Below are 27,114 nucleotides of genomic sequence, written 5' to 3' on the forward strand. Positions count from 1 at the left end.
ACAGCTGGTAAATGGCAGAGTGGGGACTCCTGTCCCTCTAAATCCAATGATCCTTCTACCATACCTTGTTGCTGGCCTTGGATTATGGAGACCTGCTTGGGCACCCTGATGGAACTGTGATTTTTTCCATTTGGTGCGCATCCAACTCATTCACATCTTCTTACACACTGTGACTCTCATTGTTGGCCTCCCATAGATCCTCTTCAGGAAGCTAACCCACGATGCCAGGGGGCTTTCCTTTAGGTCTCTTGAAGCTGCATGGATTGGGAAGGGGGGGCCTGAGGGGAAGGAACATAGGTTGTCCTTGGGTCATCTTCCAGTCTCTGTACACATCTAGTCCATATATATATGTATATGTGTATATATATATATATATGTATATATATATACACACATACATACATGTATGTGTATATTGTATATGTATAAATATAGTGTGTATATATGTGTGCCTATGTGTCTGTGTGTGTAGATATAGATATATTGGGGGGCATTCACCCCTTTGTCCCCATGCCTCTCCACCCTTGGTCCCTTGGGTCTCCCTTCTGGAACCCCTTTCTTATGTTGTCTTTCCCCATTTGAATATAAGCTTCTGAGGGAAAGGGTGTTTCAATTTGTATACCCAGGGCTTAGCAGAGCACCTGGTCCCTACCTGGTCCCTACCAAGCACTCTATCAACCTGACACCTCTCCACTGTTCTCAAAGGCATGCGCCTTGGTGGCATATTCTTACCCAGAGAAATAAGCTCATCTTGAGCAAGTTTGTTGTGATTTCATTGGTGAAGGGAGCAATTCTACCCTGCAATTTTTAGTCTTAAACTGTTTCGGGGGGAGAGAGAATGGACACTGATTGGTTAAGTAACTTGTCCAGGGTGACACGGACAATTATGTCTCAGGGATGGGACCTGAACTTGGGTCATCTTGATTCTCAGACCACTTCTCCAGCTACGGTATCAGCAGCTTAAACAGTGGAGAAGGGTGAAGGGTTGGAAGCTGTGTTAGGAGAATGTGGCAGAGAACGCAGCTTTCCTGTTTGCCCCAAATCGGGCTTCTTCTTTGGCATCTTTCCTGGGAAGGGATGCCCTTCTCTCTCCCGTCCCAGTTTCTTCTCCCACCTGCACACACTCTCACTTTCACTTTCTTCCTAAGCTCAGAAACCTGCTTCTAGAATATCGAGTTGGGAATTGTGGAGTGGCTAGCACTTCCCGTTTTCAGGGCTCGGCATTTCCGGTTACTTGACTGCACGTGTGTGTGTGTGTGTGTGTGTGTGTGTGTGTGTGTGTGTGTGTGTGTTAGAGATTGCCAACTCTGTGTAACCTTGCAGTGTATAGAAATCTCCACTGGGTGCTGTTGAGCCCATTTTCTGCTTCCGGGATGAGCACTTGGGATGCCAGAAAGCTGACGCTGGGAGGGAGACTTCCCAGGAGAGGAGCATTTTTAATAGATGGAACCTCAGGGGTTCTTTCCTTGAGAAACAGTTGAGAAATTTCTTTCCTGCCTGTTTAGCTTTTTTTTTTTTTTCATGATGCCACATGGGTTATTAACAGAGGGGACCGTTTCTCACTGTCTCTCTCTTCCCTTTGTTTTTCCTTCCTTCCCATTGCTTCCAGTCTTGGTTTACTGCCAAACAGCCTCTTGTGAAAGGACCGCCTAATTAACCCTGCGCTAATTAACAATTTAAAATTACACACTACGACTGTTCATATTTAATTCTCAGGATGCCTGGGCAACAGCAGGACTAACTACTCCCCCTCCACACACACACACACACACACACACACACACACACACACACACACACACACACACCGCCCCCCAGTCCCCTTCCCTCCATCATTCTTTCCTTGTGCTTCTGTATTTGGACAGTTTTTAAAGAAAGCAATCTGAAAGAACACTTGATGTTGCATTTGAAAAGCCCCTGACTCTTGGAGTTTTGTCATTTGCTGAGCAAGGAAGACTTCCTAACTGTATCAATTTTAGGAGTATTGATTGAATGTATTGGAGGGTAAACAGGGGGATAGATGTTGGCTCATGGTCCCAAACATAAGTTGAGTGAAAAGTAAAGATTGATATTTGCTAAAAAAAAAAATAAAAAGGCATCAAGCAAGCAGATAGTATCCAAGGAAACTAGACATGCCACAGGGAGGCTCTTTCTAGGTGAAGGTATTAGGCCCTCTTTTTGGGAGGACAGATCTATTTGCTGTTCTTGAGTACTTTTCTGATGGTGGTCCCTTTGGAGATATGTGGAGATAAGGATCTGGTCCCTAACTGCCTATCTCCACAGTCCTATTTAAGTGATGCACTCGATAGGACTCTAACTTGCCACACTCAAGTCTTTTTTGGTTTTGACAAGTATTCTGGAGTCGGGGAGGCTTTAAAGGAAATTTGGGTGTAAGTGCAGCAGAAAAGAAGCAGGCCAGGGATTGTAATGAGGGAGTGAAATGAGAGGTAATGAAAGGAGAGAAAAGGGGCTAAGAGGCTGGAGGAGTGATTGAACAAAAGGGGCTGTTAACTCCAGCTGACTGTGTAGCCCGTGGAAGCCCAGGGACTCTTTGGGTTCTCAGACTGCTCTCTGTAACTGAAGATCATTGATTTTACGGGAAACCGTGTTTACAGACAGAGTGCTGATCGACCTGACGAGTTGACTCCTGCCTCCTTAAGTAAGAACTACCTTTTTCTTATTGACTGGCTGATAAACAGAGCAGGGGAGCCAAGAGAGACTGTGGGATGAGGGAGAGGATGGGAAAGTGTTAGAAGCACAAAGGTGTTTGCACACATCTGGCATCAAAAGACAGTTGTCTTCATAGTTTGTGTGTGTGTGTGTGTGTGTATTTCTGTCTCTGTTTCTCTGTCTCGGTGTTTCTCTGTCTCTGTCCATCTCTCTCACTCTCTGTCTTCTCACCCCTGCCCTGTACTTTTCACAATCTCTCCTCCTTACCCCCTTCCCCCTGCCAAGAATACAAAAAGTATTATTGAAATAATGCCACCTACTTGTTAACTTAGATCATTAGTTTTCTCTAAGTGATCTAGATGTTACAAAAAGTTGCACACTTGATCGTTTGGAACCCCAAATGGGGGCCATTCATTCCCTCTCAAGTTTTGAGCTAACTAGGAACAGTGGCTCCAGATGATGGTGGGATCACTGGATCTCACATTATTATAGGGTTAATGACCATCGTGACTGTGACTGTCATGTAGCTAATCCAAGCTGGCAGAAGGTGGTTTCTTCTGTTCTTAATGCAATTCAGCCAACCCTAGTGATGTCTTCTGCTCTCTCTGCATGCTGTCAGGTCCTAGGTATACCCAGATTAAACACTGGGCAGTTCTTCCCTTCCTAGAATTTGCCGTCCTCAGAGCAGGGTACATTCCCAGGTGCACCCAGATCTGTTGTAAAAAGAGGAAGGAGAGGTCAGAGAAGGAGGGGCAGGGGGGATGTGAGATTGGGGAGGAAGTGATGAGAGGTTAGGAGGGGTCCTCCTGCTTGGGCAATATTTTTAAAGCCATAGCTCTTTAGCTGGACAGTTTGTTGGGGGGATGGGGAGGAAGAGAGAAGCAGAGGAAGAAAAGCCCACCAATTAATTGGTAAACGCTTGCAGGTTTCTCTGGCCTGGCCTGGCCTGGAGAGGAGATTGGCTTTCTTGTCAATAAACAAGTCCCCAGTGCAGCATCAAAGCTGCACTCCTTTATCAATCGTGGCCTCCCTTTCCCGCATGTTCCTGTAACTTACCAAGCATTTATGACATTGATTTTACAATCAGGCTGTTAACCCTCCCGCCCCTTCAGCCCTACCAACCTTTTTGGCCCCAGCTGTCAATCAAGGGCCTTTCAGCCAATCACGTCCATGCCGAAAGTGAGTCACCCTACAGTTGAGCTTCCTTGGAAGAAATCTTTCCTTCCTTTGGATTTCTCTTTTGGCCGGAGAGTATCCCTGCTTAAAACCAGGAACAACGTGACGTCTTTTTAATAAGAGACAAAGATCTTTTCTTGTCCTGGAGCTCCAGAGAGCTCCAATAAATAGGCGTGGTGGCTCTGTGCATGTGTGTGTCTAGATAAATAAAGCCTGTCACTTTATTGCAAAAAAAAGTTCTTTCCCTAGAGACTCTTAAAACTGTGTTCCCAAACCTTTCCCGAGGGGGAGCTGTTGGCTTACTCTATAGGCTAGGACCAGGATTTGAAAAAATGAAGGGGGACTAAACACACACACACACACACACACACACACTCACACTCACACTCACACTCACACTCACACTCACACTTAGCCAAACAGACAAACAAACCCAGAGCCACCACAAGTCACTCCAAACCTCCCCTCTTCTGGGGATGAATGAGATGATATGCACAGATAGAGGAGCAACCACTTGTGCCCAGGGAGGGAGGGCCAAGAGGGCTGTGGAAGCAGTGACTTGGGATCTCTCCTTTACAGAGATCAGGGCTATGCTGGGAGCAGTTGCTTGCAGGAGCACTGTGGCTACTGAATAAATTCACCCGTGATGAGGATGCCGTAGGAGAGATGGAGTGATGGCAGGCAATCTGATGCCGCTCTCCCTAGGGATGTATGTCTCTCAAAGGGCAAATTCACTTCAATGATACTCTCCTCTCTGAAATGGAAAAGCCTTAGGGTTGAAGGACAGCTGCTTGGTTATTGTATGATAACTGAGAGGCAGGTGTGGAATGGAACGATTGCTGAGCACGGCTGGTGTCTCGGGGTCAGCAAAGACCCTCGACAGAAAAGCAGCCAAGTGATACGGGGATGTCTGAATCAAAGTTTTCCACTAAGAGTACAGGGGTGTGCATAGTGGGGAAAGAGGCGTCACCAATTAAACTCTAGTGTGTGCTCTCCAGAAATGTGAGCGATTCATCCTTTTCGAACGTTTTCATGCTTCACCTAGGCAGTGAAGACAGCAAGAATGGACAGAGAGGAGAGGGGTTTCTGAAAGGGCAGAATGTCATCTAGTCAATGGTCCAATTTGGTAAACGGGGCTGGTGCTACTTAGATTCTGAGAGAATGAGGGATCATAAAGTTGTTGAGTTTGAATTAAGGGTAGTCACTGCCATACAAAAGCGAAGCAAGGTGCCCTGTCCCTAGACAGCTCCCCTTAGAGCCCATTAGAAATCATTCTAGGGGCAGCTAGGTGGCACAGTGGATAAAGCACCGGCCCTGGAGTCAGGAGTACCTGGGTTCGGATCCGGCCTCAGACACTTAACACTTACTGGCTGTGTGACCCTGGGCAAGTCACTTGACCCCAATTGCCTCACTAAAAAAAGAAAAAGAAAAAGAAAAAAAAAAGAAATCATTCTAAATCAGTTAGCTAAAAGTACAGTCTTTATTTTGGTTTGATGTGGGGGGAATCATCCATATATATACAGTCTAGTCTCGACTTCCTAGATTGAAATATTTTGGTTTTCGACTTTGTAAGAGATTTTATTTCAATTAGCTTTCGATTTGGGGTTTGAATGAGTAGAGTCTTTTTCTTCACTAGTGCTTAGCATCTTGCTCTTATGCTAACAGTATGTTCCTGAAGAATTGAAATTCTGTTTGGGGCCATCTTCAGGGGGTGATGGGAGCAGACTAGCAGAAGAGCCATTTCTTGTGTTTCTTGCCTTGGACCCTGGACTACCTTTTGGCAACCTGTACAGACACCTGTAGGAACACACCCTGTTATTACCGCCTTTGGACCGGCTAATAGCCTGAAGTGTGGTGTTGGGGTTTATTAGGGTCTTTGCTCCTCTCTAGGCCTGTCCTGTGAGATTTAGCTACTATATTGGGTATAGTTAGAAGCATCTTAAAAGTGCTCTGTGTGGAACCTTAGCCTTTGCCCTCCTAACATCTTTCCTTTCTCTCTTCCTTCTCTCTCTCTCTCTCTTTCTCTCTCTCTCCCCCCCTCTCCTCTCCCCCTCTCTGCTCTCTTCAGGTCCGAACCGTACTGGGTGCAATGAAAGCTCCATGCAGGTCTTGCCATGGAAGGCTGTGACTCGCCTGTCATTCCTGGGAAGGACAATGGGTGTAGTGTCCCTCAGCACCAGCAATGGACTGACCTCAACAGCACCCACCTCCCTGACAAAGCCAGTAGTATGGAGCAGTCCGCCGCGGAAAACCACGGGCCCCTAGACAGCCTGAGGGCCCCCTTCAGCGAGCGCCTCCCGGACAGCACCACCTCGGCTGGCCCCGCCACTGAGCCCGCTGGCAAAGAGGTCAGCTGCAACGAATGCTCGGCCTCCTTTGCCAGCTTACAGACCTATATGGAGCACCACTGCCCCAGCGCCCGCCCCCCTCTTCCGCTGAGGGAGGAGAGTGGGAGTGACACCAGTGAGGAGGGGGATGAGGAGAGTGATGTGGAGAATCTGGCTGGAGAGATAGTCTACCAGCCGGATGGCTCGGCGTATATTGTGGAAAGCGTCAGCCAGTTGATCCAAAGTGGGGGAGCCTGTAGCGGCGGCAGCGGGGCTCTCCCGCCGCTCTTTCTGAACTCTCTGCCCAGTGCTGGGGGGAAACAGGGGGAGCCCTCATCTGCTGCACCAGTCTACCCACAGATCATCAATACTTTCCACATAGCCTCATCCTTCGGGAAATGGTTTGAGGGCTCAGACCAGTCCTTCCCGAATACCTCAGCCCTGACGGGCATCAGCCCGGTCCTGCACAGCTTCCGCGTTTTTGATGTGCGACACAAAAGCCACAAGGATTACCTGAACAGTGATGGTTCTGCGAAAAGCTCCTGTGTATCCAAAGATGTCCCCAACAATGTGGACCTGTCCAAGTTCGACGGCTTCGTGCTCTACGGGAAGAGGAAGCCCATTCTCATGTGTTTCTTGTGTAAGCTTTCCTTTGGCTACGTCCGCTCGTTTGTGACCCATGCCGTGCATGACCATCGAATGACCCTGAGTGAAGAAGAGCGGAAAATTCTTAGCAATAAGAACATTTCCGCGATCATCCAAGGGATAGGCAAAGACAAGGAACCCCTTGTAAGTTTTTTGGAACCCCAAACCAAAAACTTTCAACACCCTTTAGTTTCTGCAGCTAACCTCCTAGGCCCCGGACACAGCTTTTATGGGAAATTTAGCGGCATTCGGATGGAAGGGGAGGAGGCGCTCCCGGGCGCCTCGGCCAGTGCCGCTGAGCAGCCCCAATCAGGCCTCTTGACGCCTGGGACCCTCTTGAACCTTGGCGGGCTGACCAGCTCGGCTCTGAAGACCCCAATTACCTCAGTCCCCCTGGGCCCCCTGGCTTCCAGTCCTACCAAATCCTCAGAGGGCAAGGACCCTGGGGTAGCAGAGGGTGAGAAGCAAGAAGTGGGTGACCGGGATAGCCTCTCAGAGAAGGCAGAGCCAGCTGAGGACGTGGAGGAGGAAGAGGAGGAGGAGGAGGAGGAGGAAGATGCAGAGGAGGAGGAGGAAGAGGAGGAAGAAGAGGAGGAGGAGGAGGAGGAAGATGAGGGTTGCAAAGGACTCTTTCCAAGTGAGTTGGAGGATGAACTGGAGGACAGGCCCCATGAGGAGTCTGGGGCCATGGCAGGTGGCAGCAACAAAAATGACCTTGCTCTCTCAAACCAAAGCATTTCTAACTCTCCCTTAATGCCTAACATGCTCCAGACTTTGTCGAGGAGCACAGCTTCTACTAGTTCTAATTCTACTTCTTCCTTTGTTGTCTTTGATGGTGCAAACAGGAGGAATCGTTTAAGCTTTAACAGTGAGGGTGTCAGGGCCAGTGTGGCAGAGGGCAGCAGGAGGTTGGACTTTATTGATGAAAGTGCCAATAAAGACAATGCCACAGCACCAGAACCAAATGAAAGCACAGAGGGGGAAGATGGGGGCTACCTCTCCCATCACCAGCACGCTGGAGCCCTCTGTGAGCTTGGGGTGGGGGAGTGCCCCTCGGGGAGTGGAGTGGAGTGCCCAAAGTGTGACACAGTCCTGGGCTCTTCCCGCTCCCTGGGGGGACACATGACCATGATGCATTCTCGTAACTCGTGTAAGACACTCAAGTGTCCCAAGTGCAACTGGCACTATAAGTACCAGCAGACGCTTGAGGCGCACATGAAGGAGAAGCATCCAGAGCCTGGCGGCTCGTGCGTCTACTGCAAAAGTGGGCAGCCTCACCCGCGCTTGGCACGCGGCGAGAGCTACACCTGTGGTTACAAGCCTTTCCGCTGTGAGGTCTGTAACTACTCTACTACTACCAAAGGCAACCTCAGTATTCATATGCAGTCTGACAAGCATCTGAACAACATGCAAAACCTGCAGAACGGAGGGGGCGAGCAAGTCTTTAGCCACACTGCCGGGGCAGCGGCCGCGGCGGCTGCAGCGGCGGCCGCGGCCGCCAATATCGGCAGTACCTGCGGGGCCCCCTCCCCGACCAAACCAAAAACCAAGCCCACCTGGAGGTGTGAGGTATGCGACTATGAGACCAATGTGGCCAGGAACCTCCGCATCCACATGACCAGTGAGAAGCACATGCACAATATGATGCTACTGCAGCAGAACATGACCCAGATGCAGCACAACCGGCACCTGGGCCTCGGGGCCCTGCCGTCCCCGGCCGAGGCAGAGCTCTACCAGTACTATCTGGCCCAGAACATGACTCTGCCCAACCTCAAGATGGACAGCCCTGCCTCTGACGCCCAGTTCATGATGAGCGGATTTCAGCTGGATCCCACCAGCCCCATGACGGCAATGGCGACTCCTGCTCTAGGTGAGGCTGAATTTTAATTTTTCACTCTGTGGGTTGGTTGGGAAACGGGGAAGATGAGGTTCTTCTGTGGATCCCCGCCCCTTTTCAAGTTTCTCTGTGGACAATTGAGTGCCCCTAGTCTAGTCGTTAGATTTCACGAGGTGTTTCCCTAAACTCCTTTGTATCCTATAAATAGACACAAGAATTCATTGATTGACTCCATTTGTTCATTGAATCAACATTTGGGTAGTTCTTACCATATGGCATGGACTGAGCTCAAAGTAGAGGTGTCCCTTCAGATCTCAGTTACCGTGATGCATCCTCTGGAATACCGGCTCTTAGTCTGGGGGTCCTGGTACTCTCACATGCTTGCTCTTTCTATCTCTCAATCTCTGTCTCTGAGACATCCACCATATTGGTGATCTTCCTCCCACCTCTTTAGCACTTACTGGGAATGATCAGAAATTGTAGTTAGCTGATATATAAGAAGGAAGAAGCATGATATCTATTGAGGGCTTGAGGTGGGCATGGTCTGTTGAGCATTGTGCCACCATTGTTAGAGATTCCCAAGAATTGTCAACTTTGCCAATCAGATTTTCAAGTCCTCCTTTAAAAAAAAAAAAACGAAGAAGAAAAAGAAGGTAAGGTGAGTTTGGAATACCTGGTAATTGAGTCACTAGATGCCATCTCTTTGGTCAGAAGAAATGATGCTGGGTCAGTTAACGATTCAGTGTTAAACATTGATGGGTGACTGCTTGGTTCCGATTATTAATAGGACAAGGTAGATTAGGCTAACCTTGGTTAAACTCTTGGTAAATGTGCTTTCATCACCTTGAAAGTTTTGACTATAGAAATGAGGTCTGGCTTGTAAAATAGATTGGATTAGCTGTAATAATTGGAAGCAAAGTCAAGAGGGGCTGGATAGCCATTTTTATATCGGGGATAATTTTAGAAAAAGGAAGGAATGTTGGATCCAAATGCTATATAGTTGGGGACTGGCTACTGGGTCCTTCTCTCATCCTATCTAGAACGTCTAGGTACTTCCTGTAGATATTGGATGCCCCAAACCATGTTATTTAGAAGCACGTGCCACTTTGGAGATTCCATTTTTCCAACCAGGTTATTTCACTGGACCAGTTTTTAAAGCTAAACTTTCCTCTGTCTCTTTCCACCTGTATCTCTGGACCTTTGGTCTCTGACTTGCTCTTATTCTGTATACCTTCCATGATGACATGAACCCCTTGAGGTTAGGGATTTAAGCCACATGGCCCCTTCCTGATAGAGGGGTGGTAACTAAATGTGAATGCCTTTGTCCTGTGATGTAGGTTCATGCCAGAAGAAACAAATCCAGTAATTCTCAAGTGTTGACATGTGTTCTTTTAATACTCATTGATCTTGATGAATTGTTGTTATAACTTTCAATTTGTCTGTTTCCCAGTGTGTGTTTAAATTCGTAATGTTTTCTTGCTTCAAACGTTTTGGGTAACTTAAATTCCGATGGATGCTAAAATATTTTAATTTAAATTGCTTAATTACACCAACCTAGATTTTTATTGACTCTCGAAATGAACAAACCATAACCGTTACCATCAGTATTGTTGTCCCAACAGTTTTGCAAAGACAGCTTGAAGGAATAGTGGGAATTTTACCTTGAGAACTGGAAACCAAGGGTAGTTCTTCAAGGGAATTAGAGAAAGCTCTCTATTAATGAGGTGGTATTCTTTGTTTAATGAGTATAGGAAGGAAAATGGGCTTCAGTTGAACCAATAGGGATTTTAATTAACGAAAATTTCTGACAGAACTGGAAATAAGATGGAGAAATAGACTTCTTGTATATCTATCTGTGTGTCTGTCACTCTACAAATCTGTATTTGAGAAACACCCTCTCCCCCCCAAAAAAAATGAATAAAGGAGGTGGTAAAAATCACATTTTCAGGAGCTTCTAATTTAATTGTGGATATAAGATGTATTCATTCAAACATTTTCTAAGCACCATATATAAAGCATCTGCGCCAGGTGCACGGGAGATACCATGTTTAGAGAAGACACAATTCTTTGCTCATTTGGAGCTTATAATCTAATTTTTAAAAGCTGTAATTCATCATATTGTGTAAGCAAAATTAGAGAGTCGCCAGCAACGTCCTCTATAAGTTCTGAGAAGGAAAAGTTAACAATTGGGGGCAGGAGGGATATCCAAAAAGGCTTTGTGGAAGAAGGGGTGTTAGGGTTGGGTAGAGAGTCACAGTGCAAGGGAGGAGGAGATTACAGATGAGGAAAGCCAAGGAAGGGGAAGGGGGCATGGCGCACGTCTTCGAGGCGACATGAGTAGAGAACAATGGCCCGGTAAGACACCACCATCTTGTCCTTGGCCAAATGCCATTCTGACTAGAAGCAGGAGGTTGGAGTAGATAGCCCAGTTGGCTTCATCTCAGCCTACTAATATGGCGTGATTAATGGATCCAGCTGAAACCGGAGAGAGAGAGATTATTAGGAAGGCATAATATCAGAGCAGACGACTTTCATGACCCAGAATTGCAACAGATAATCATTGAATCTAACACGAAGATAATCCCGATCTCCATTTTGTCTCCAGAAAGGACAGAGCTCTTAGTGTTGGAGGAATGTTACCATTCTCCAGTTCAGGCAAGAATAACTCCTGCAGTCCCAGCACCGTGACTGGTATTGCTGAATGAGTGTCAGGCCACTTCCTAGCTCTTCTTCATTTGGGGAGTTATCTGATCTAGGTGGGATGGTATGACCCTGACATTTCAAATGACAGCCCTAGATGGACATGGGAATAAACAAACAATTGCCTTTATTGAGCTCTGATTGGATGGAACATTGAGAAAGCAGGGATCTCATCCAGTGTGGGGGCTTACAGTTTAGCCGAAACAGATCTCAGTAACAGGAAGCAAATTTACATAAATAAAAATAGTTGTAATTTCCTTCTTTGCCTTTGCTTGGCCTATAGTAGCTCTTAATGTGGAAGAAGTCTTCAGATATACCTGGTTATTAGATTTTGTTAGGAAAAAAATCTTCCATCATTATTATTAGTTTGCAAAATTTACCCCAGTGCTTAAAGTTTATTATTTTAACCCATCTTTTGAAATAGCATTAACTTAAAATGTTAAACGAGAGAATTCATTCCATGCCAAGGTGGTTCTGGTGTATCCTTTTCTGAAAATGGTTGAGAATGGAATTCCTAGTCCTGTAGTAGCAGTAAAATTTAGTCCTGTTCGAAAGGAAGAATTGGACTTGACACATACTGGTAGTTTTGTTTTTGTTTCGTTTTTTCCACCTTAACTCATGGCTATTTATCTTTTTAAATAGTCTTTGGAGGGGAATGCATATTAAAGCAATGCTTTAAAATCTTTATCTTTGTGAGCTCGTGGAGGGTAGAGACTGTCTTTTGCCCCCCTCCCCCTTTTGGCTCCAGTGCTTTGCACAGTGTTCGGCACATAGTAGGCCCTTAACAAATCTTTTTTTGATTGATGAATGGATATAATTCCTAATGGCTGCAAGAACAGTTGACTTTGGGATAGGGATCTGCTTTCTTTTATATGAATTGTAATGTGTGCTGGTCTCTGGCATTGGGAAATGTGGTATAAATTTGTTGTGTTAAAATAAGACTTCTATTTGGTGACATTGGAAGTCCACTGCTTTGCCTGTTGTATCAGACACTCAAATCTATTCCATGAGATTTAGGACTTGAAGTCTATTTAGGCTGATAATGTTTTCTGAACTCATAGTTTCAAATCCATTTCTCTCTTTGGCTTTTTTTCCCCATGACTTTCATTTTAGGTGAAGAACTTGGGGAGTGGGAAAGAGATTTATAGCTTCTTGGTTGACAACTGGACTTAGCTTTTTAATTAAACATCCGGCATCTGAGGACTTGAATCCCTTTTAGAGTAATACTCTAAAAAAAAAAAAAAGGATGAGATTGGATGCTGCTGGCCATGGATGGAAAAGAAACAAATATTTATTTGTTTCTTGTTTTATGTTCTCCCGAGGCAGAATCTTTTTTTTTTTTTTGCCTGGTTGTTGTATGCATTTTTGTGGATGATAATCTCTGTTCAGGTGACCTGGCTTTTATACATCAAAGGATGAGGGAGTAGAGGGTTTTTTTTTTTTTTCATTCTTTGCTCTCTTGTCCTAAAAAGAATGCCATTTTCCTGATGAGAGCAACCATAACTAGCACAAGAGATGCCAAAAGTAAGCTTCTAAAGAGTTCTGAAATGTGTACAGATAAGAGATTTGTGTGGATTTTTAGATTCTTCCTAGCCTTCAGAAGCACAGTCACACTGTTGAAAAGAGCTCATAAAAATGCTTACTCAATCATGATGCTTCCTAGTAGAACATTCATAGGCCAAGTATTAAAAACATTAAATGATAACATCTCTCTTGGGTTGGTTGCCAACTAGGCGACTGATTAATACACAAACAACAACAAAATCCAGACCAACTGAAGACATAAGTTTAGTTTAAATATTAGAGGGGAGAAAAGCACAACTGGCTGAAGTATGTGTGTGTGTATGCCACATGTATGTGTCTTAGGATTGGGCAGAAACCTAGAAAATAAATTCTGTGGATAGCTGTACAATTCCAGGTAATGGAGGAGAGTTGACACTTCCCAAGCATTTCTAATAACATGAATAAGAATCTGCTATATTAATTCACTGTAAATGAGTGGAGAGCCACACTTTTTTTTTTTTTTTTTTGGTGAGGCAATTGGGGTTAAGCGACTTGCCCAGGGTCATACAGATAATACGTGTCAAGTGTCTGAGGCCGGATTTGAACTCAGGTCCTCCAGACTCCAGGGCCAGTGCTCTACCCACTGCACCACCTAGCTGCCCCAAGCCATACTTTGTCAGAGGTGCCCTGGAGATTGATAAGGATATACATGAGGAGGAGAAAAGACTTTCTCTGGCCCCTTCCTTTAAAATGAACAATGCTCTTTTTCTTGCCCATCCCGATTCGTCCCCCAAATGCAGAGTCTAGTTCTGTTTACAAATGCGTGTGCCATCCTGGAATCTTTGGTTTAAATAAATCCTTGGGCTTAACCCCGGCAAATGTTTGAAGTTTGGCAAAGGAGGAGATTGCTGTTGGCCAACTTGTGGCCCCTTATTCTGCCTTTCAGACTCTGCTGAGATGCTTGTGCCCAGTGGTACTTCCAGATTCAGCAACTGAATCTAGCTGACCATCTGACTATTCCCCACTGTGACCCAACAATCATATATAAGGTGTCCAAAAAAAACAAAAGTTATAGTGCATCAGTTTGTTTATGCTATTAAGCCTTAAAATCGCACTAAGACTTCTGGGACACCCTGTCTTCCTCATCTCTCTTCAAACACTTGATAAATTAAGTTGCTTAAACTCTTTGAGCCTCAGTTTCCTCATCTGTTCAGTGGAGGGGGGTGTGGGACTTACTGACCTTTAAGGTCCTGTCCAGTTGTAAATCTATGATCCTATTAGCCAGTATGTAGAGAATCCCCGCTGTCTGGGAGTTTAGAATCTGGGGAGGCCTTCCCTTTCAAAAGAAACTTTCTGCAGTATCACAGTGCCTTATAGGGGTGAGCCAGCTGTATCCCAGGGGAATCCCAGGCTTTGAAACATTTCTGCATTGTGGAATACACCTTGCAAAGTTTGCTTCCCTTTCATATCTGAGGCAGACCCAGCGTGACTCACTTCTTCCTCTCTTGACTTGAATTAAAGAGAGAACGTTTTACCCTGGCCAAAGGCTTGGCCCTTACACCTGAGACAACTGGCTATTGCCAACAAGAGCCTCTCTTTCTGACTTGGTTTCTCTCTCTCCTTTATGCAGTGGGCGGTGAAATACCCCTCGACATGCGGTTGGGGGGCGGGCAGCTGGTGTCTGAGGAGCTGATGAACCTGGGTGAGAGCTTCACGCAGACCAATGACCCGTCCCTGAAGCTTTTCCAGTGTGCAGTATGTAACAAATTCACCACGGACAGCCTGGACCTGCTGGGTCTGCACATGAACATGGAACGCGGCCTTCCTGAGGAGGAGTGGAAGGCAGTGATGGGGGACTCCTATCAGTGCAAGCTGTGCCGCTACAATACCCAGCTCAAGGCCAATTTTCAACTCCACTGCAAGACAGACAAGCACGTGCAGAAGTACCAGCTGGTGGCACACATCAAGGAAGGTGGGAAGGCCAATGAATGGAGATTGAAGTGTGTGGCCATTGGAAACCCTGTACATTTGAAGTGCAATGCCTGTGACTATTATACGAATAGCCTGGAGAAACTACGGCTCCACACGGTCAACTCGAGGCATGAAGCGAGCCTGAAGCTGTACAAGGTAAGACGTGCTCATTTGTTCTTTATTTCTTGAGCCTGGGCGCCTCTGAGCTTGCCAAGAGAGTGAGGGGTCATTTTGCCCAATGGAAGATGGTAGAGTAGCAGGGAAGAACTCAACTGTTCTCCCAACCTCCCGCAGCTCTCTGGGTCATGGAAGCAAGCCCCTCTAAGGGAAAGTTGATCTTTTTGCCTTTAGTATGTTTGATTATGAAAAGGCATTTAACTGACATTTGGGGTTTGGGAGGTTACAAATAGGCCTTTCATTTACAAACCTAAAGTGTATTCATTATGTTGCTCAATTCCTGAGTTTCAGCTTCTTTCCTTCAAGTTGCTTTCTTCCCTTTGCTTTTTTTTTTGCTGTGAACTCAGACATAGTTTCTGGCCCTTTCTCTCATACCCACTCTCTTGTTCTCCCTCTTTCCTTTGCCTTCCGTTTGCTTTCTTTTTCCTTTGTTCTCTTTTTGTATTTTTTCCCTCTCTTCTCTGTGTTTCAATCTCACCTTTCCCCCTTTTTGCTCTTCTATCCTTTTTTCTTCCTTCTCTGTTGTCTCATAACATTTCTTTCTGTTTTTTCTGCCACTAGTCTCTTTACTTTCCTCCAGCTGCCAAAACTCTTTTCTTTGCCCTTCCTCCATCTTCCTTCCTCCTCCCCCTTTTCCTTCTCTCAACTCTGTAGGCTGTAACCCAAGAGGAGCTCCGGATACGGTAAATAGTCCTTTCACTCGAGTGGCAGAATTGCTCCAGACGTTTCTATTGATTTTCACTGGACTTAAAGCTTCACCTTTTTCTCTAATCATTCCATAATGGCTTTAGTATGAACAATCAGGTACAAATCGCCATAAATCTAACGAGCCTCATTTCACATATCTTCTTCACGCACATGCGCGTGCGCGGGCACATACATACCCACAAACATCCTCCCTCTCTCCCTCCCTCCCTCCCTCTCTCTCTCTCTCTCTCTCTCTCTCTCTCTCTCTCTCTTCCCATTTTCCTCCATTTTATTTTTCATTTCTCCTCTTTCTTACCACTCTCCTTCCCCTGTCCTGTATCATTGTGGCAGTGAGTATTCTGTCTGGAAATTTTCATTATGCTCAGATCAGCTCTGTAGTCAATTTCACTTTTACTTCCTTGTTTATTCTTGTTTTAAAATGAGTTTGAAAAAAAATAAAATAAAATGAGTTCAAATATATGAAAATTCTTAATCTGTCGATTTGTTGCTCCCTGGTTTCAGTAACCCTGGAAATGAAAGATAGCTAATACAAATCAATTTTGTGATTTTGGGAAATCCTCTGTATAGAATGTAACATCGAACTCCATTTTGGTTTCTTGTTTTGTTTTTGTTTTTAGGGGTTGGGGGAGGAAAAAAAGAAATACCTTCTTTGAGGGTTGCAGGTATGGTTAAAATGAAGCATGACTATAAGGAATCTCGATTTTTTTGGTGTTCGTTTGGACCCTACCATACATGTTGTTGGTAAAAATTGTCAAGTGATTTGTGCTTCATTCTCTCTCTTCCCCAAATGGAAGCTCTGTGCACAATACTTTTAAGTGAAAGCTTGAAGGAATAGATCTGAATTGTATTTAAGTGGTGATAGGATTCCTAAGTGTTCTCACCACATGAAGATAATTCAAAAGAGATTTAGTTCAGGCATCTCAAATTTATTCTGTTGCTTTCAAGTCCCGGTTGGGAGGAAGTCCAAAGGACTACTCCCTTAGAACTGAGGGAGAAGACTAGAGAGGGACTTGTCCTTAGACTCAGACCCTGGTGGGATTCCATCTCTGTTCCTCTCTAGATATTTCATGTCATCAGCATAATAATAATAAGTAGGACAACTAACATTTTTAGAATCAGTCACCAAGCATTGATTAAACACTTACTACCCATCAGGCTCTGTGCAAGACTTTGAACATACAAAGAATAATTTCTGCCCTCAACAAGCCCATATTCTAGCACTGAGACAGCAAATACACATATAAGTATACACAACACAAATGTAAAGCAAATATATAAATATACAAAGCAATTAAATACAAAGGAGTTTGGGAGGATGGGGAAAGGCTTCATGCAGAAAATGGTGCTTGGGTTGTGTCTTAGAGGAAGAGATGGACTCTGTGAGACAGATATAAGAAGGGATTGCATTCCAGCCATGGGGGATAAACAGTGCAAAGGCTGGGGTGGGAGAGGGAGCTTCATCTGAGGAACAGTAAGAAGGCCACTTTGACGGACTCACAGAGTGTGGGAGGGGCAATAATGTCTATTAAGGCTGGGAAAAGAGGTTGGGACCCAGTTGTGAAGCGCTTAAAAAAATCAGAGTTTATGTTTTATCTTAGGGTCAGTAGAAGTTACCGAAGTAGGGGCAGCTAGGTGGCACAGTGGATAGAGCACTGGCCCTGGAGTCAGGAGGACCTGAGTTCAAATCCAGCCTCAGACACTTAACACTTACTAGCTGTGTGACCTTGGGCAAGTCACTTAACCCCAATTGCCTCACCAAAAAAAAAAAACAGGGGAAAAAAAAGAGAGAGAACCTTGAGGAGGTAGCACTGTGAGTGGAGAGGAAGAGGTCAGAGGTTGTTGAGGCAGAGTGGTCAAGATGTGGTGGCCGCTTGTGCACGTAGGCTTGGGAGGGAGACAGCAGATGAAGATAATAGGTTTTATGAACCAGGGAAGCCAGAAGGCAAAAATAGTGGTATGGAAGAAAAGTCAGGAGTTCAATCTTGGACATGATGAGTTTGGAGGTCTTGGGGACATCCGGTTTGAAATATCCAGAGACTGAATATATGTATGTGGTTGTATCACACATATATACATATATACACACATACATATACACATATACCCATACATATTCACATTCTCATTTTATATAAATAATATATAAATATATGTAATATATATTTGTAAAACATCTATATAGGGATGGTAATTCAACCTTTTAAAGAGTTTAGAATCTAACGGACAGGTGGAAAATGACAGGAGCGGCGGGGGGGGGGGGGGGGCGGGGTTTGAGGTGGCAAAGAGACAGGGCAGACATCCTTTGTGAGGAAGGGGATGAAGGCCAAATTACCTTCTCTGAAGGACCTGTGAAGGGAGTAATGGAGGCTGGTAAGATAGGGTAGGACCAGGTTGTAAAGGACTTTAAATGTCTAACAGAAAACTTTAATTTTTGAAACACAGACATCTTATTTGAGTCTCATAGCAATTTTGTAAGATGTGTTTATGTTTGTGTGTGGGGGTGGGGTGGGGAGGTGGAGAGTGTATTGGTATTATCGACATTTTACAGATAAGTAAGCAGGGCCTTGCAGGTACTAAGTGATTTGCCTATGATTCACAGCTTGTGAGAGTCAGAATTAGAATTTGAACCCACATCCCCAGCCTTTTCTCCTATGGGTCACTGGCTGTTCCTTTGAAGATGAGCGGGTTCAGGAAGTCTCTTTGAAAAGATCTGAAAAACTAGTAGATGCTAATGTACCACCACGGTGCAGGGAGATTGGAGAATTGTTCAGGGTCCAGGAAGTATTTTTTCAAAGCCTGTTTTTAAAAAGGCAGGTTAAGGGGCACCTGGGTGGCGCAGTAGATAAAGCACTGCCCTTGGATTCAGGAGGACCTGAGTTCAAATCCAGCCTCAGACACTTGACACTAGCTGTGTGACCCTGGGCAAATCACTTAACCCTCATTGCGCCCCCCCCCCCCCAACACAACAACAACAACAACAACAACAACAATGGCAGGTTAAGGAATTCCCACAGTAGAGAGCAAGGGAAGCAGCTCTTTACCCTCAGCTTGGAGGATCCCAGGTGCGAAACAAGGTAAGCTGATGAGTAGTGCGTTCATTAGGCCAAAGTGTACCTGCCTGTCAGGGAGATTGGTGAAGACCTATAATGGACAGTGCATTCTCGGGATGGAATTCTTTGCAGGAAGGACTGCTGTCATTGAAGACGGCTTCTCTCTCCCTTGGAGAAGGCCATGCAGTCTGACAGGAAGAGTCTTGGATTTGGGGTCAGGAAGGCCTAGGTTCAAATCCTGTCTCAGATGCTTATCATCTTTGTGACCTAGAGTGAGCATCAGTTGCCTGGGCTATACAGCGGGCATGATGATATTCAGATGACACAACTGAGAAGATTTTTATGAGTGAAGTTATTTTGTGAGCCTGAAAGTGCTACCTGAAGGTAAATAAATCGCTCTTAGGATTCCTTGCTGGCCGAGCGCCTTGAGGTTTGCCAGCTCCAGGTTCTCTGATGCTGGCAGAAGAAACTGTGTGGGAGTGTACTCCAGCAACAAACTTAGTTTATTCCCTTGATCCTTTGCTGTGATTAAAATGCACATCTTTCACCAGAGAGCTCAGCCTGTCACGGGGCTTTGTTAGCCCCAGCATTTTGGGTCAGGGTGGAGGGAGTTCACGAACCAGTTTTTCTCTTAGGCCCTGGTGTGGTCTGTAGCAAATTGAGATTGATTGGATGTTATTTTTCCTCTTGCTAATGTAATCCATTAGCCTGGCACATGCATAATCAGTTTAGAGCACAGTTAACTGGATGTAATCGAGTTCTTTACTGTCTGCTGGAGAAAATCCTCTCCAGATGCTGCTGACTGGGTGAGAGAAAGCACTGGGCTTATCACGAGCACACACATGAGCACACACACTCACTCACACACACACACAAACTCACACAAACTCACACACTCACACACCTCTCTTTGCTCTACCTTTAAAAAAATTTGTGTTAGTTTCTTTTATTGGCTGGTTGGGCTATGTTAAAATGGTTGTCCAGCTCTGCTAATGGCTACTGAATAAGGATCCCAAGTTGCCAATAACCTTACCCTTTCCTTCACTGCACACAATTCTTTTTTTCTTTTCCTCGCTGTGACCTGGGGAATGTGGAGACTGGAGTCTTGGAGGGGAAAAGAGTTGGTCTCTTATGACAATAGCAGTTTCTAAGTCGCTCATCATGGTGTTTTCTGCTTCAGGTGGATTTTAATGGGTAAGGTGGTGATTGTTTTGGAACTGAGAATTCTAACAGGTTTGAATCTTAAAAATCAGAGACTTTAAAACTCCGTGACCGTTCCAGACTTTTGTTTTTATTGTTTGGGGTTGAGAGCTTACAATAAAATCGTATAATGACAGAATGATTTCTTTTGGATTACTGCTTTACCAATCTCTGCCTCAACCTGCCCAAATTGCTGGAATTTGATGGAGGGTGGTTGCTGAAGTGTGTGGGAGATATTGTATTGATTATCTTCTCCCCTCAATGCCACCAGTCCAATTAAGTTGAAAGAAAAAACTTTAAGGGGCAGTTGTCCTTTAGATTCTGGTATTGGGGTGTTATCACTTTCCTTTGTAGATGAGCCAGGCCATTGATGTCCACAGATGTGATGGGATGAATGGTCAGAGAATGCCTGAAAATTGGAGAAGTTATAATTAGTAGTAATAGCAACTTACATTTGTTTGTTTAGGATTTCACCCTTTTACTCTTACTTGATCTTTTGAATTGCCACATGAGGTTTGATAGTTTTAGTATTATTAGCCCCAGTTTGTAGATAGGAAACCCAAGATCGAAAGCTTTTTGTTTGTTTGTTTGTTTTTTCAGGGCAATGAGGGTTTGTGACTTGCCCAAGGTCACACAGCTAGTAAGTGTCAAGTGTCTGAGACTGGATTTGAACTCAGGTCCTCCTGAATCCAGGGCCAGTGCTCTATCTACGGTGCCACCTAGCTGCCCCCTCGAAAGCTTTTTGTAAATCATAAAATCATGACAGCTTGGAGTTGGAAGGAACTTTTAGTTCAGCCCACCTTTGAATAGGGATCCCTTCTGCAACATCTCTGCTGGGTGGATCCCAGCCTTTCCTCCAAGATCTCTAGTAATGGAGGAACTCTGCTCATAAAACAAAGCATTTCATTCTACTTTAAGACAGTTATCAAAGAAAGTTCTTTTTTATATCGATCTCTTCAAGTGTGCATTTTGTCCTCACGTCCTCACTATGTTATTTAGTAATGTATAGGTTAGATTCAGAAAAAAAGGTTCCTAAATAAAATAATTATAAACTTAATGTTAGGCTATAGAGCTTTATTTAAAGTAAACACTTTATTTTCATATCACTTTTATTTAACAATAATCCCTTCCCTCGACACTACTCAGAATCCCTTTTTTTTTGTTTTTTTTTTTGTTTTGTTTTGTTTTTGTTTTGTGGGGCAATGAAGGTTAAGTGACTTGCCCAGGGTCACACAGCTAGTACGTGTCAAGTGTCTGAGGGTGGATTTGAACTCAGGTCCTCCTGAATCCAGGGCTGATGCTTTATCCACTGCAGCACCACCTAGCTGCCCCTCCCCTCCCCCGCAGTCCCAATGTTATTAGCTGATATAAATGTAGCCCTTTATTTGCATATTTCATTTGATCCTCACTGTAACCCAGAGGGATCGATGCTTTTGTTCCCATTGAAAACTGAGACCAGAGAGGTTAAATGATTTGCCCCAGGGTCACACAGTGTCTGAGGCAAGATTTGAAACCAGGTCTTCCTAATTCCTAAATCCTACCAACACATTAAGAAAGTATGACTATATATTGTGTTCCATGCCCATAACTCCCCAACTCTTCAGAGAAGGGAAGGGGAATACATTTTCATGGGCCAAGTTTTGTTTAGCCATTTCCTTTGTGGGTTTGTTTACAGTTTTTTACTACTACACAAAATGCTTTTACACACACACACACACACACACACACACACAACCTTTCTGTCTTTGACTTTTGGCAGAGGTTAGGATGGGGCAGTATACGCCTAGCAGAGGGATGGCTGAGAAAAGGATCTGGATATTTTAGTCACAGTCTCATAATTCCAAGTAGCTTCCCAGAATCATCAGACCGATCCACAGTTGCACCAACCGTGTATTGTTAGTGCTCCCATCTCTCCACAACCCTTCTAGCATTTTCTAGGCCCATCTCTTATCTTTGCCAATTTGCATTGGGGAAAAACTCAGAATTGTTTTGATTTGTATTTCATTTACCAGTAATTTGGAGTGGTCTCTATTATTAGTTTAAAAGTACTTTTTTTAGAACTATTTGTTTATCTAATCTGACTACTTATCCAAGCAATAAACATTTGAAAAAATAAATCGTTTAAAGATTTCTAGTTCAGGGACTTGACTCTTGAGGGTGAAGGATCTTACTACTGTAAAAAGTCTGAGATTCATCATACTGCCCCATTCCCATCTGTGTTTGCTCCAATCCAGAGCTGAGATGTTTCAGAGAAAGCTTCTGTTGTTCCATTTGGGCTGTGGTCTTAGAGAACGTTAATTTCAAAGCTTTCAATGCCGTGACTTTCTCACAAAATCATTTCTGACCTGCCTTTACTCTTCCCACTTCTCTTTTAGATCCCAACTTAGCTTCTTCCCTCTTGTAGGCAAGGTCAGTCATGGGTAAAAAAAAAGCCCAAGTGAGTCCTCTGCCCTCTCCCATGCCTAACTTAGGTCCTCAAGTCTAATGGATGATTTTAGAGTCTGCATAGTTTACTCCTTTTCCCTTTTCATATGGTGGTGACAAGTTAGCATTCCTAAGTGTTTGACAGCATCTGCAACACACCTCCCCCTCCCGTTGGGAAAGAGGCAGGAAGGACATTTGGAATCAGTGCCCACCTGCCAACTATTACACTCTGGCATTCACTTTGATGTTTTTTTCTTCACCTGAGAGTCATTGGAATAGAAATCCATCAACTTTAGCAGAGAGATTAAGACCCCCACCAGAACCCATTACTCAAACAGTTCCCAGCTGAGGATTCTTTGACTAGGCCAGGAACAAAGACCTCATATTAATCTTAAATTATACTAGTATGAAAATTGTCAGTCAGTGTAAGATCTAGGTCACATGTGAATTGACTTCTCTTGTCTCGATACGTGGCTTTTGAAGCTAACGTTTAAAAGGCAAACTATGGGGCCATTTAAATAGCCACAAATAGCCTTATTCTGTACAGGGAAAGCTCACTCCCATTCCTGTGAGCCATTTGGTTATTTGGTGAAGAAGAATGAAACCATTTTGGGAAGGACGTAAGAACCTGTCCATGAAACTAATTTCTTAAATTCAGAATTCTTATGCCCACCCATTCTCTGATGTGGTGTACAACCCACCTCCCTTTGCTGGAGGTCAGATCAGTTCCTATCCTTTGGTGGGCAAAGCTGAAGATGCAGGGGGAGCCTACTCTTGGCTCTGGGGATTCCATTCTTTGGGCTGGACTGGGAGCTAAGCAGTGAGAGAGTTTCAGAAACTGAATCCAAACATGGTGCCCATACCTGGTCACTGACTGGTCACGTCTGGCTCAGAAAGTCAAGGGTTGCAGATTCTTTTCTCCCCTTTTAATTTAGAAGAGATGGGGGCAGTCACCTTCCCCACCCCACCCCCAGGTTATGGGAGCAGATGGTGGATCTGGTTTGCATCCTACCTTTTGGAGACAGTTTCCTTAGGCCTTGTTTTCTCATTAAGCAGGTGTGTTTTTAAAAATTATATTTCTACTCCCCCTTCCTTCTCACCCTTTCCCCTTCAACCAAAATTAAAAAGGCAGAGAGGGCAGATTATTTACTAGAATTAATTTAGAATGTGCAAAAGAACAGACTGTCTTCAAAGACATAGCCTTTGTAGCAGACCTTTTCGTCCTTACAGAGCAGCTGGAGCCCTGTAGCTGATGTCCCCAGCACCCTCTGGACATCACTGTCACTTAGGGCCATTATAGAAAGTGGCATATGTTTACTGGGCAACTTACTGCTCCAAGTTCTCCCAGGTGCTGTTCCAGAATTTATTCAGTCTTTCTAGCCCAAGGCTCTGGAGACAAATGGAGAGAGCACACTAGAGTGAACTGACTTCACAAGGGGCTGTTTAGAGAGATGGAATGCAGTCTTTTGAGCTGGGATCTGATCAGTTTGGAGTTAAAGCATTGCTTTCCTTGCCTTTCCTTGCCTTTCCTTTTTGTTTAAATGAGGCAATTGGGGTTAAGTGACTTGCCCAGGGTCACACAGCTAGTAAGTGTTAAGTGTCTGAGGCCGGATTTGAACTCAGGTACTCCTGACTCCAGGGCTGGTGCTCTATCTACTGCGCCACCTTGCTGCCCCTGAAGCATTGCTTTTCTTTATGACGGGCTCTTCATTGTCGGCAGACTGAAGTGTGTTAAAACCTAAAATGAGCAGTGTTACCCTTTTGAGGGGTTTTCATGTGCACTCCACGTTTTCCTTATAACTCTCCCCTTTCATTTGGATCCCTCCTTTCCCCCTCCCCCAACTGTGCTTTATCTGACATGTCCCCTGAGTAGATTTGAATTCACCACAGTCTGTCAGAGCTACAAGTAACCTCATTGTCAGAAATGTTCTCTTGTCTGTCACCTTTATTTGGACATCCTCACAGTAATTGCATAGTTCTATGACCTCCTCCTGGGGATATGACCTCCTGCATCAGTATAAACTGTAACCCATTGAAGGTGTTTAATCCAGGGTGATTCTGCTTGTTTTGTGTCCTCCCCAAAGTCTTCCAAAGAGGCATTTACCCAGTGTGTAAGAGGTTGTTCTCTTACAGTGTGTTGGTTTTAGTATTAATTGGGTATCAATCAGGGCAACATTCAGAATGTCTGTTAACCTTGATTCTTGCATTCTGAAAAGCTTTCCACCTTATGGTTTCTGGACCATATCCTTCCCCCCTGACTTCTAACACACAGGAGGGAGGGAAGGAGCAAGCATTTATTAGGCCCTTACATGTGCCAGGCACTGTGCTGAGCACCATGAAAATATATTATCATTTGATTCTCACAATGATCCTGTGAGGATTCTCATTTTACAGTTGAAGAAACTGAGGCAGTTAGAGGTTAAATGCCTTTCCTAAATCGTAGAACTACAAAGTGTCTGGATTTGAACTCAGATCTTCCTGACTCTAGGCTCAGTGACCTATCCATTTTTATCTAGCTGCCTTCCAGCCCCAGGGGAATTGGTCGGTGGAGAGGGGATCAGAATTGGAATCTCATCTGTGTATAGAAGTTCCCAGTGAGAAACTCAATGCACTTTGGCCGAGGTCAGCACTTTCTCTGCAGTTTAGAGTCTTTGAGAGTGGCCTAGGCATGTTTGGCGTGGCCTGCCTTTCTTCTTACTAGCACAGAGGAATTCAACATTTTCTTCTATTTTAACTGATATTATACACATTCCAGAAATCTGTCTGGTACCTGTATTTTCTAATCATTCAGTGTGAAAGAAGCCAGCTAGCTATCTTTGCTTGTAGCTGACTTAAAATTTTCCCTTATCAAATGGTTGTTCATAAGACAATCCTTTCATGATTCATTTTAGAATTTTGCCAGGAATTGAGGTTTGGCTATCACTGGGCTTGAGATTTAATAGGAGTGTATGTGGAGTCTTAAACTCGAATCTGAGAAAATTAACTTTACAAATACAAAATGGGGGGAGGATGAAACTGTTTTCTTTTCTAAATCTAGTAGTTATAGTAGACTACAAGGGCACTGATATTAACCATCAGCCTGAAATGGCAACCAACAAAAGCAATGCTGTCTTGGGCTACATTAAGGCAAGCAATAGTTACGGGCACCAGAAAGGTGAGAGTCCTAGTGTATTCTGTTCTGGTCAGACTTCATTTTGGGTTTGAGGATGACTTGTAGGTGCCAGATTTTAAGAAAGACCTTGCTAGACTAAGGGGAGGGAAGAATGCAAAATGACCCTCATGACCACCTTTTACTTCTGCTGGAATGAAGTCCCCAAAAAGGGACAAAGTGCACAAAGATCCATGATTCACAGACTATTTGTAAATAAACAGCTTTTTGAATTCTAAAGACAGTATCCTTGTCCTGTGACCCACTGGATAAACTGAGTCACATTAATCTTGATGTGCTCGTTAAAAATAAAACAAGAAGACAAAGGGAAGTTGTAATTAGATGGAAGTATGGAGTATACCTCTCCTCCAAGAGCAAAAAAAAAAAAATGGTGGTGTCAGTTTTATCCGTCTGGGGGCAATAAGAAATATCATTATTTCACTGGAAAATTAGTCATCTCAAATTGCAATGTACATGAAGGTATTTAATGACTATTATGGAGAAAAATATATAGTTCATGTGCCAACATCTATTGCAGAAGATTGAGAGATGGAGAACTCTTATGAAGAACTCTTTAAGATTCTCTCTCTCTGTATTAAACATGCACTTGAAACTTAATGACTAATGCAAAAGGTGAGCAAATATGAAAATATGTAGAAAAACATGCTTTAGGAGCAAGAGAACACAGGAACTGATTGGACACCAGTGTGGGACTCAGTGTTATACCGTCAGAGCACTGACTTGTTTGAGCAAAGATCAGATTCATTATCAAGCTACAAAACTAACAGTGAGAAGAATTGGCATGCAATGAAGACAACTCTAACAACCTTTTAAACAAGGCTGGCGGAGCTAGAAAAAACGAATAGAAATAGACATTGACACAGATTATTACCACTTCCTGAAAAAGTTTAATATAAATTAGTTGCCACAAGGAGACCTCCCCCCAAAATCTAGTAATCCATCTCATCCATTAATCACTTGATTTTATGAAACTAAGAGAAATGACAGCCATAGGCAATACCTACTATAGACTCATTTGTAAAGTCTTATGAAATAGAAGGATGGAAGATTGAACTTTGTTTAATAAAACAACAAGATGCGTTGGAGGCAAAGAGGACTTTACAGAAAACTTTCTAAGAGACCTTACTAAGCAAACCAAAGAAAACTGAAAAGAAGACCAAAAAAAGAAAGAAAGAAAGAAAGGAACAGATTTATAATTCTTCATCAGTGACTGCAAGACTGTTACATTTGGACAAAACTTTAAGGATAACATTTTTAATGTATTACATGAAGAAGTAGAAATGATACTAAAGAAAATAATGATGGGAAGAGTACTTCTGCTAAACCAAATACATGCTGAAGACCACAGATTTTGAGGACATGGAAGGATTCATTCTCAAGGTCATTGAAAGAAGTGATAATACCAAAGACTTTTAAAAAATGACCGAAAATACCCATAGCTACCATCTCATATACCTACTTTCCTATTCTTACAACACTTTAATGTATACAATCTATATATTTATTGAAGGCATCTTCAAAGAAAGTATGAGGAAGACATAGACAGACTTGGACAAG

The 27,114-nt window shown here is 43.9% G+C and overlaps 1 protein-coding gene across 1 annotated transcript in view; it reads left to right on the top strand.

Moving 5' to 3' along the window:
• The window catches only part of ZFHX3 (zinc finger homeobox 3), a 311,215-nt gene that overhangs the window by 99,256 nt on the left and 184,845 nt on the right, over nucleotides 1–27,114 (top strand). Inside the window, exons 2-3 of the mRNA XM_043983329.1 lie at nucleotides 5,915–8,688; nucleotides 14,489–14,985. Of these exons, the coding sequence (XP_043839264.1) occupies nucleotides 5,961–8,688; nucleotides 14,489–14,985 (3,225 nt within the window). The 5' untranslated portion in view covers nucleotides 5,915–5,960. The remainder of the gene's footprint in view (nucleotides 1–5,914; nucleotides 8,689–14,488; nucleotides 14,986–27,114) is intronic.

The sequence above is a fragment of the Dromiciops gliroides genome, chromosome 2 (assembly GCF_019393635.1).
Source record: "Dromiciops gliroides isolate mDroGli1 chromosome 2, mDroGli1.pri, whole genome shotgun sequence".
In the NCBI taxonomy this organism is placed as follows: Eukaryota; Metazoa; Chordata; class Mammalia; order Microbiotheria; family Microbiotheriidae; genus Dromiciops; species Dromiciops gliroides.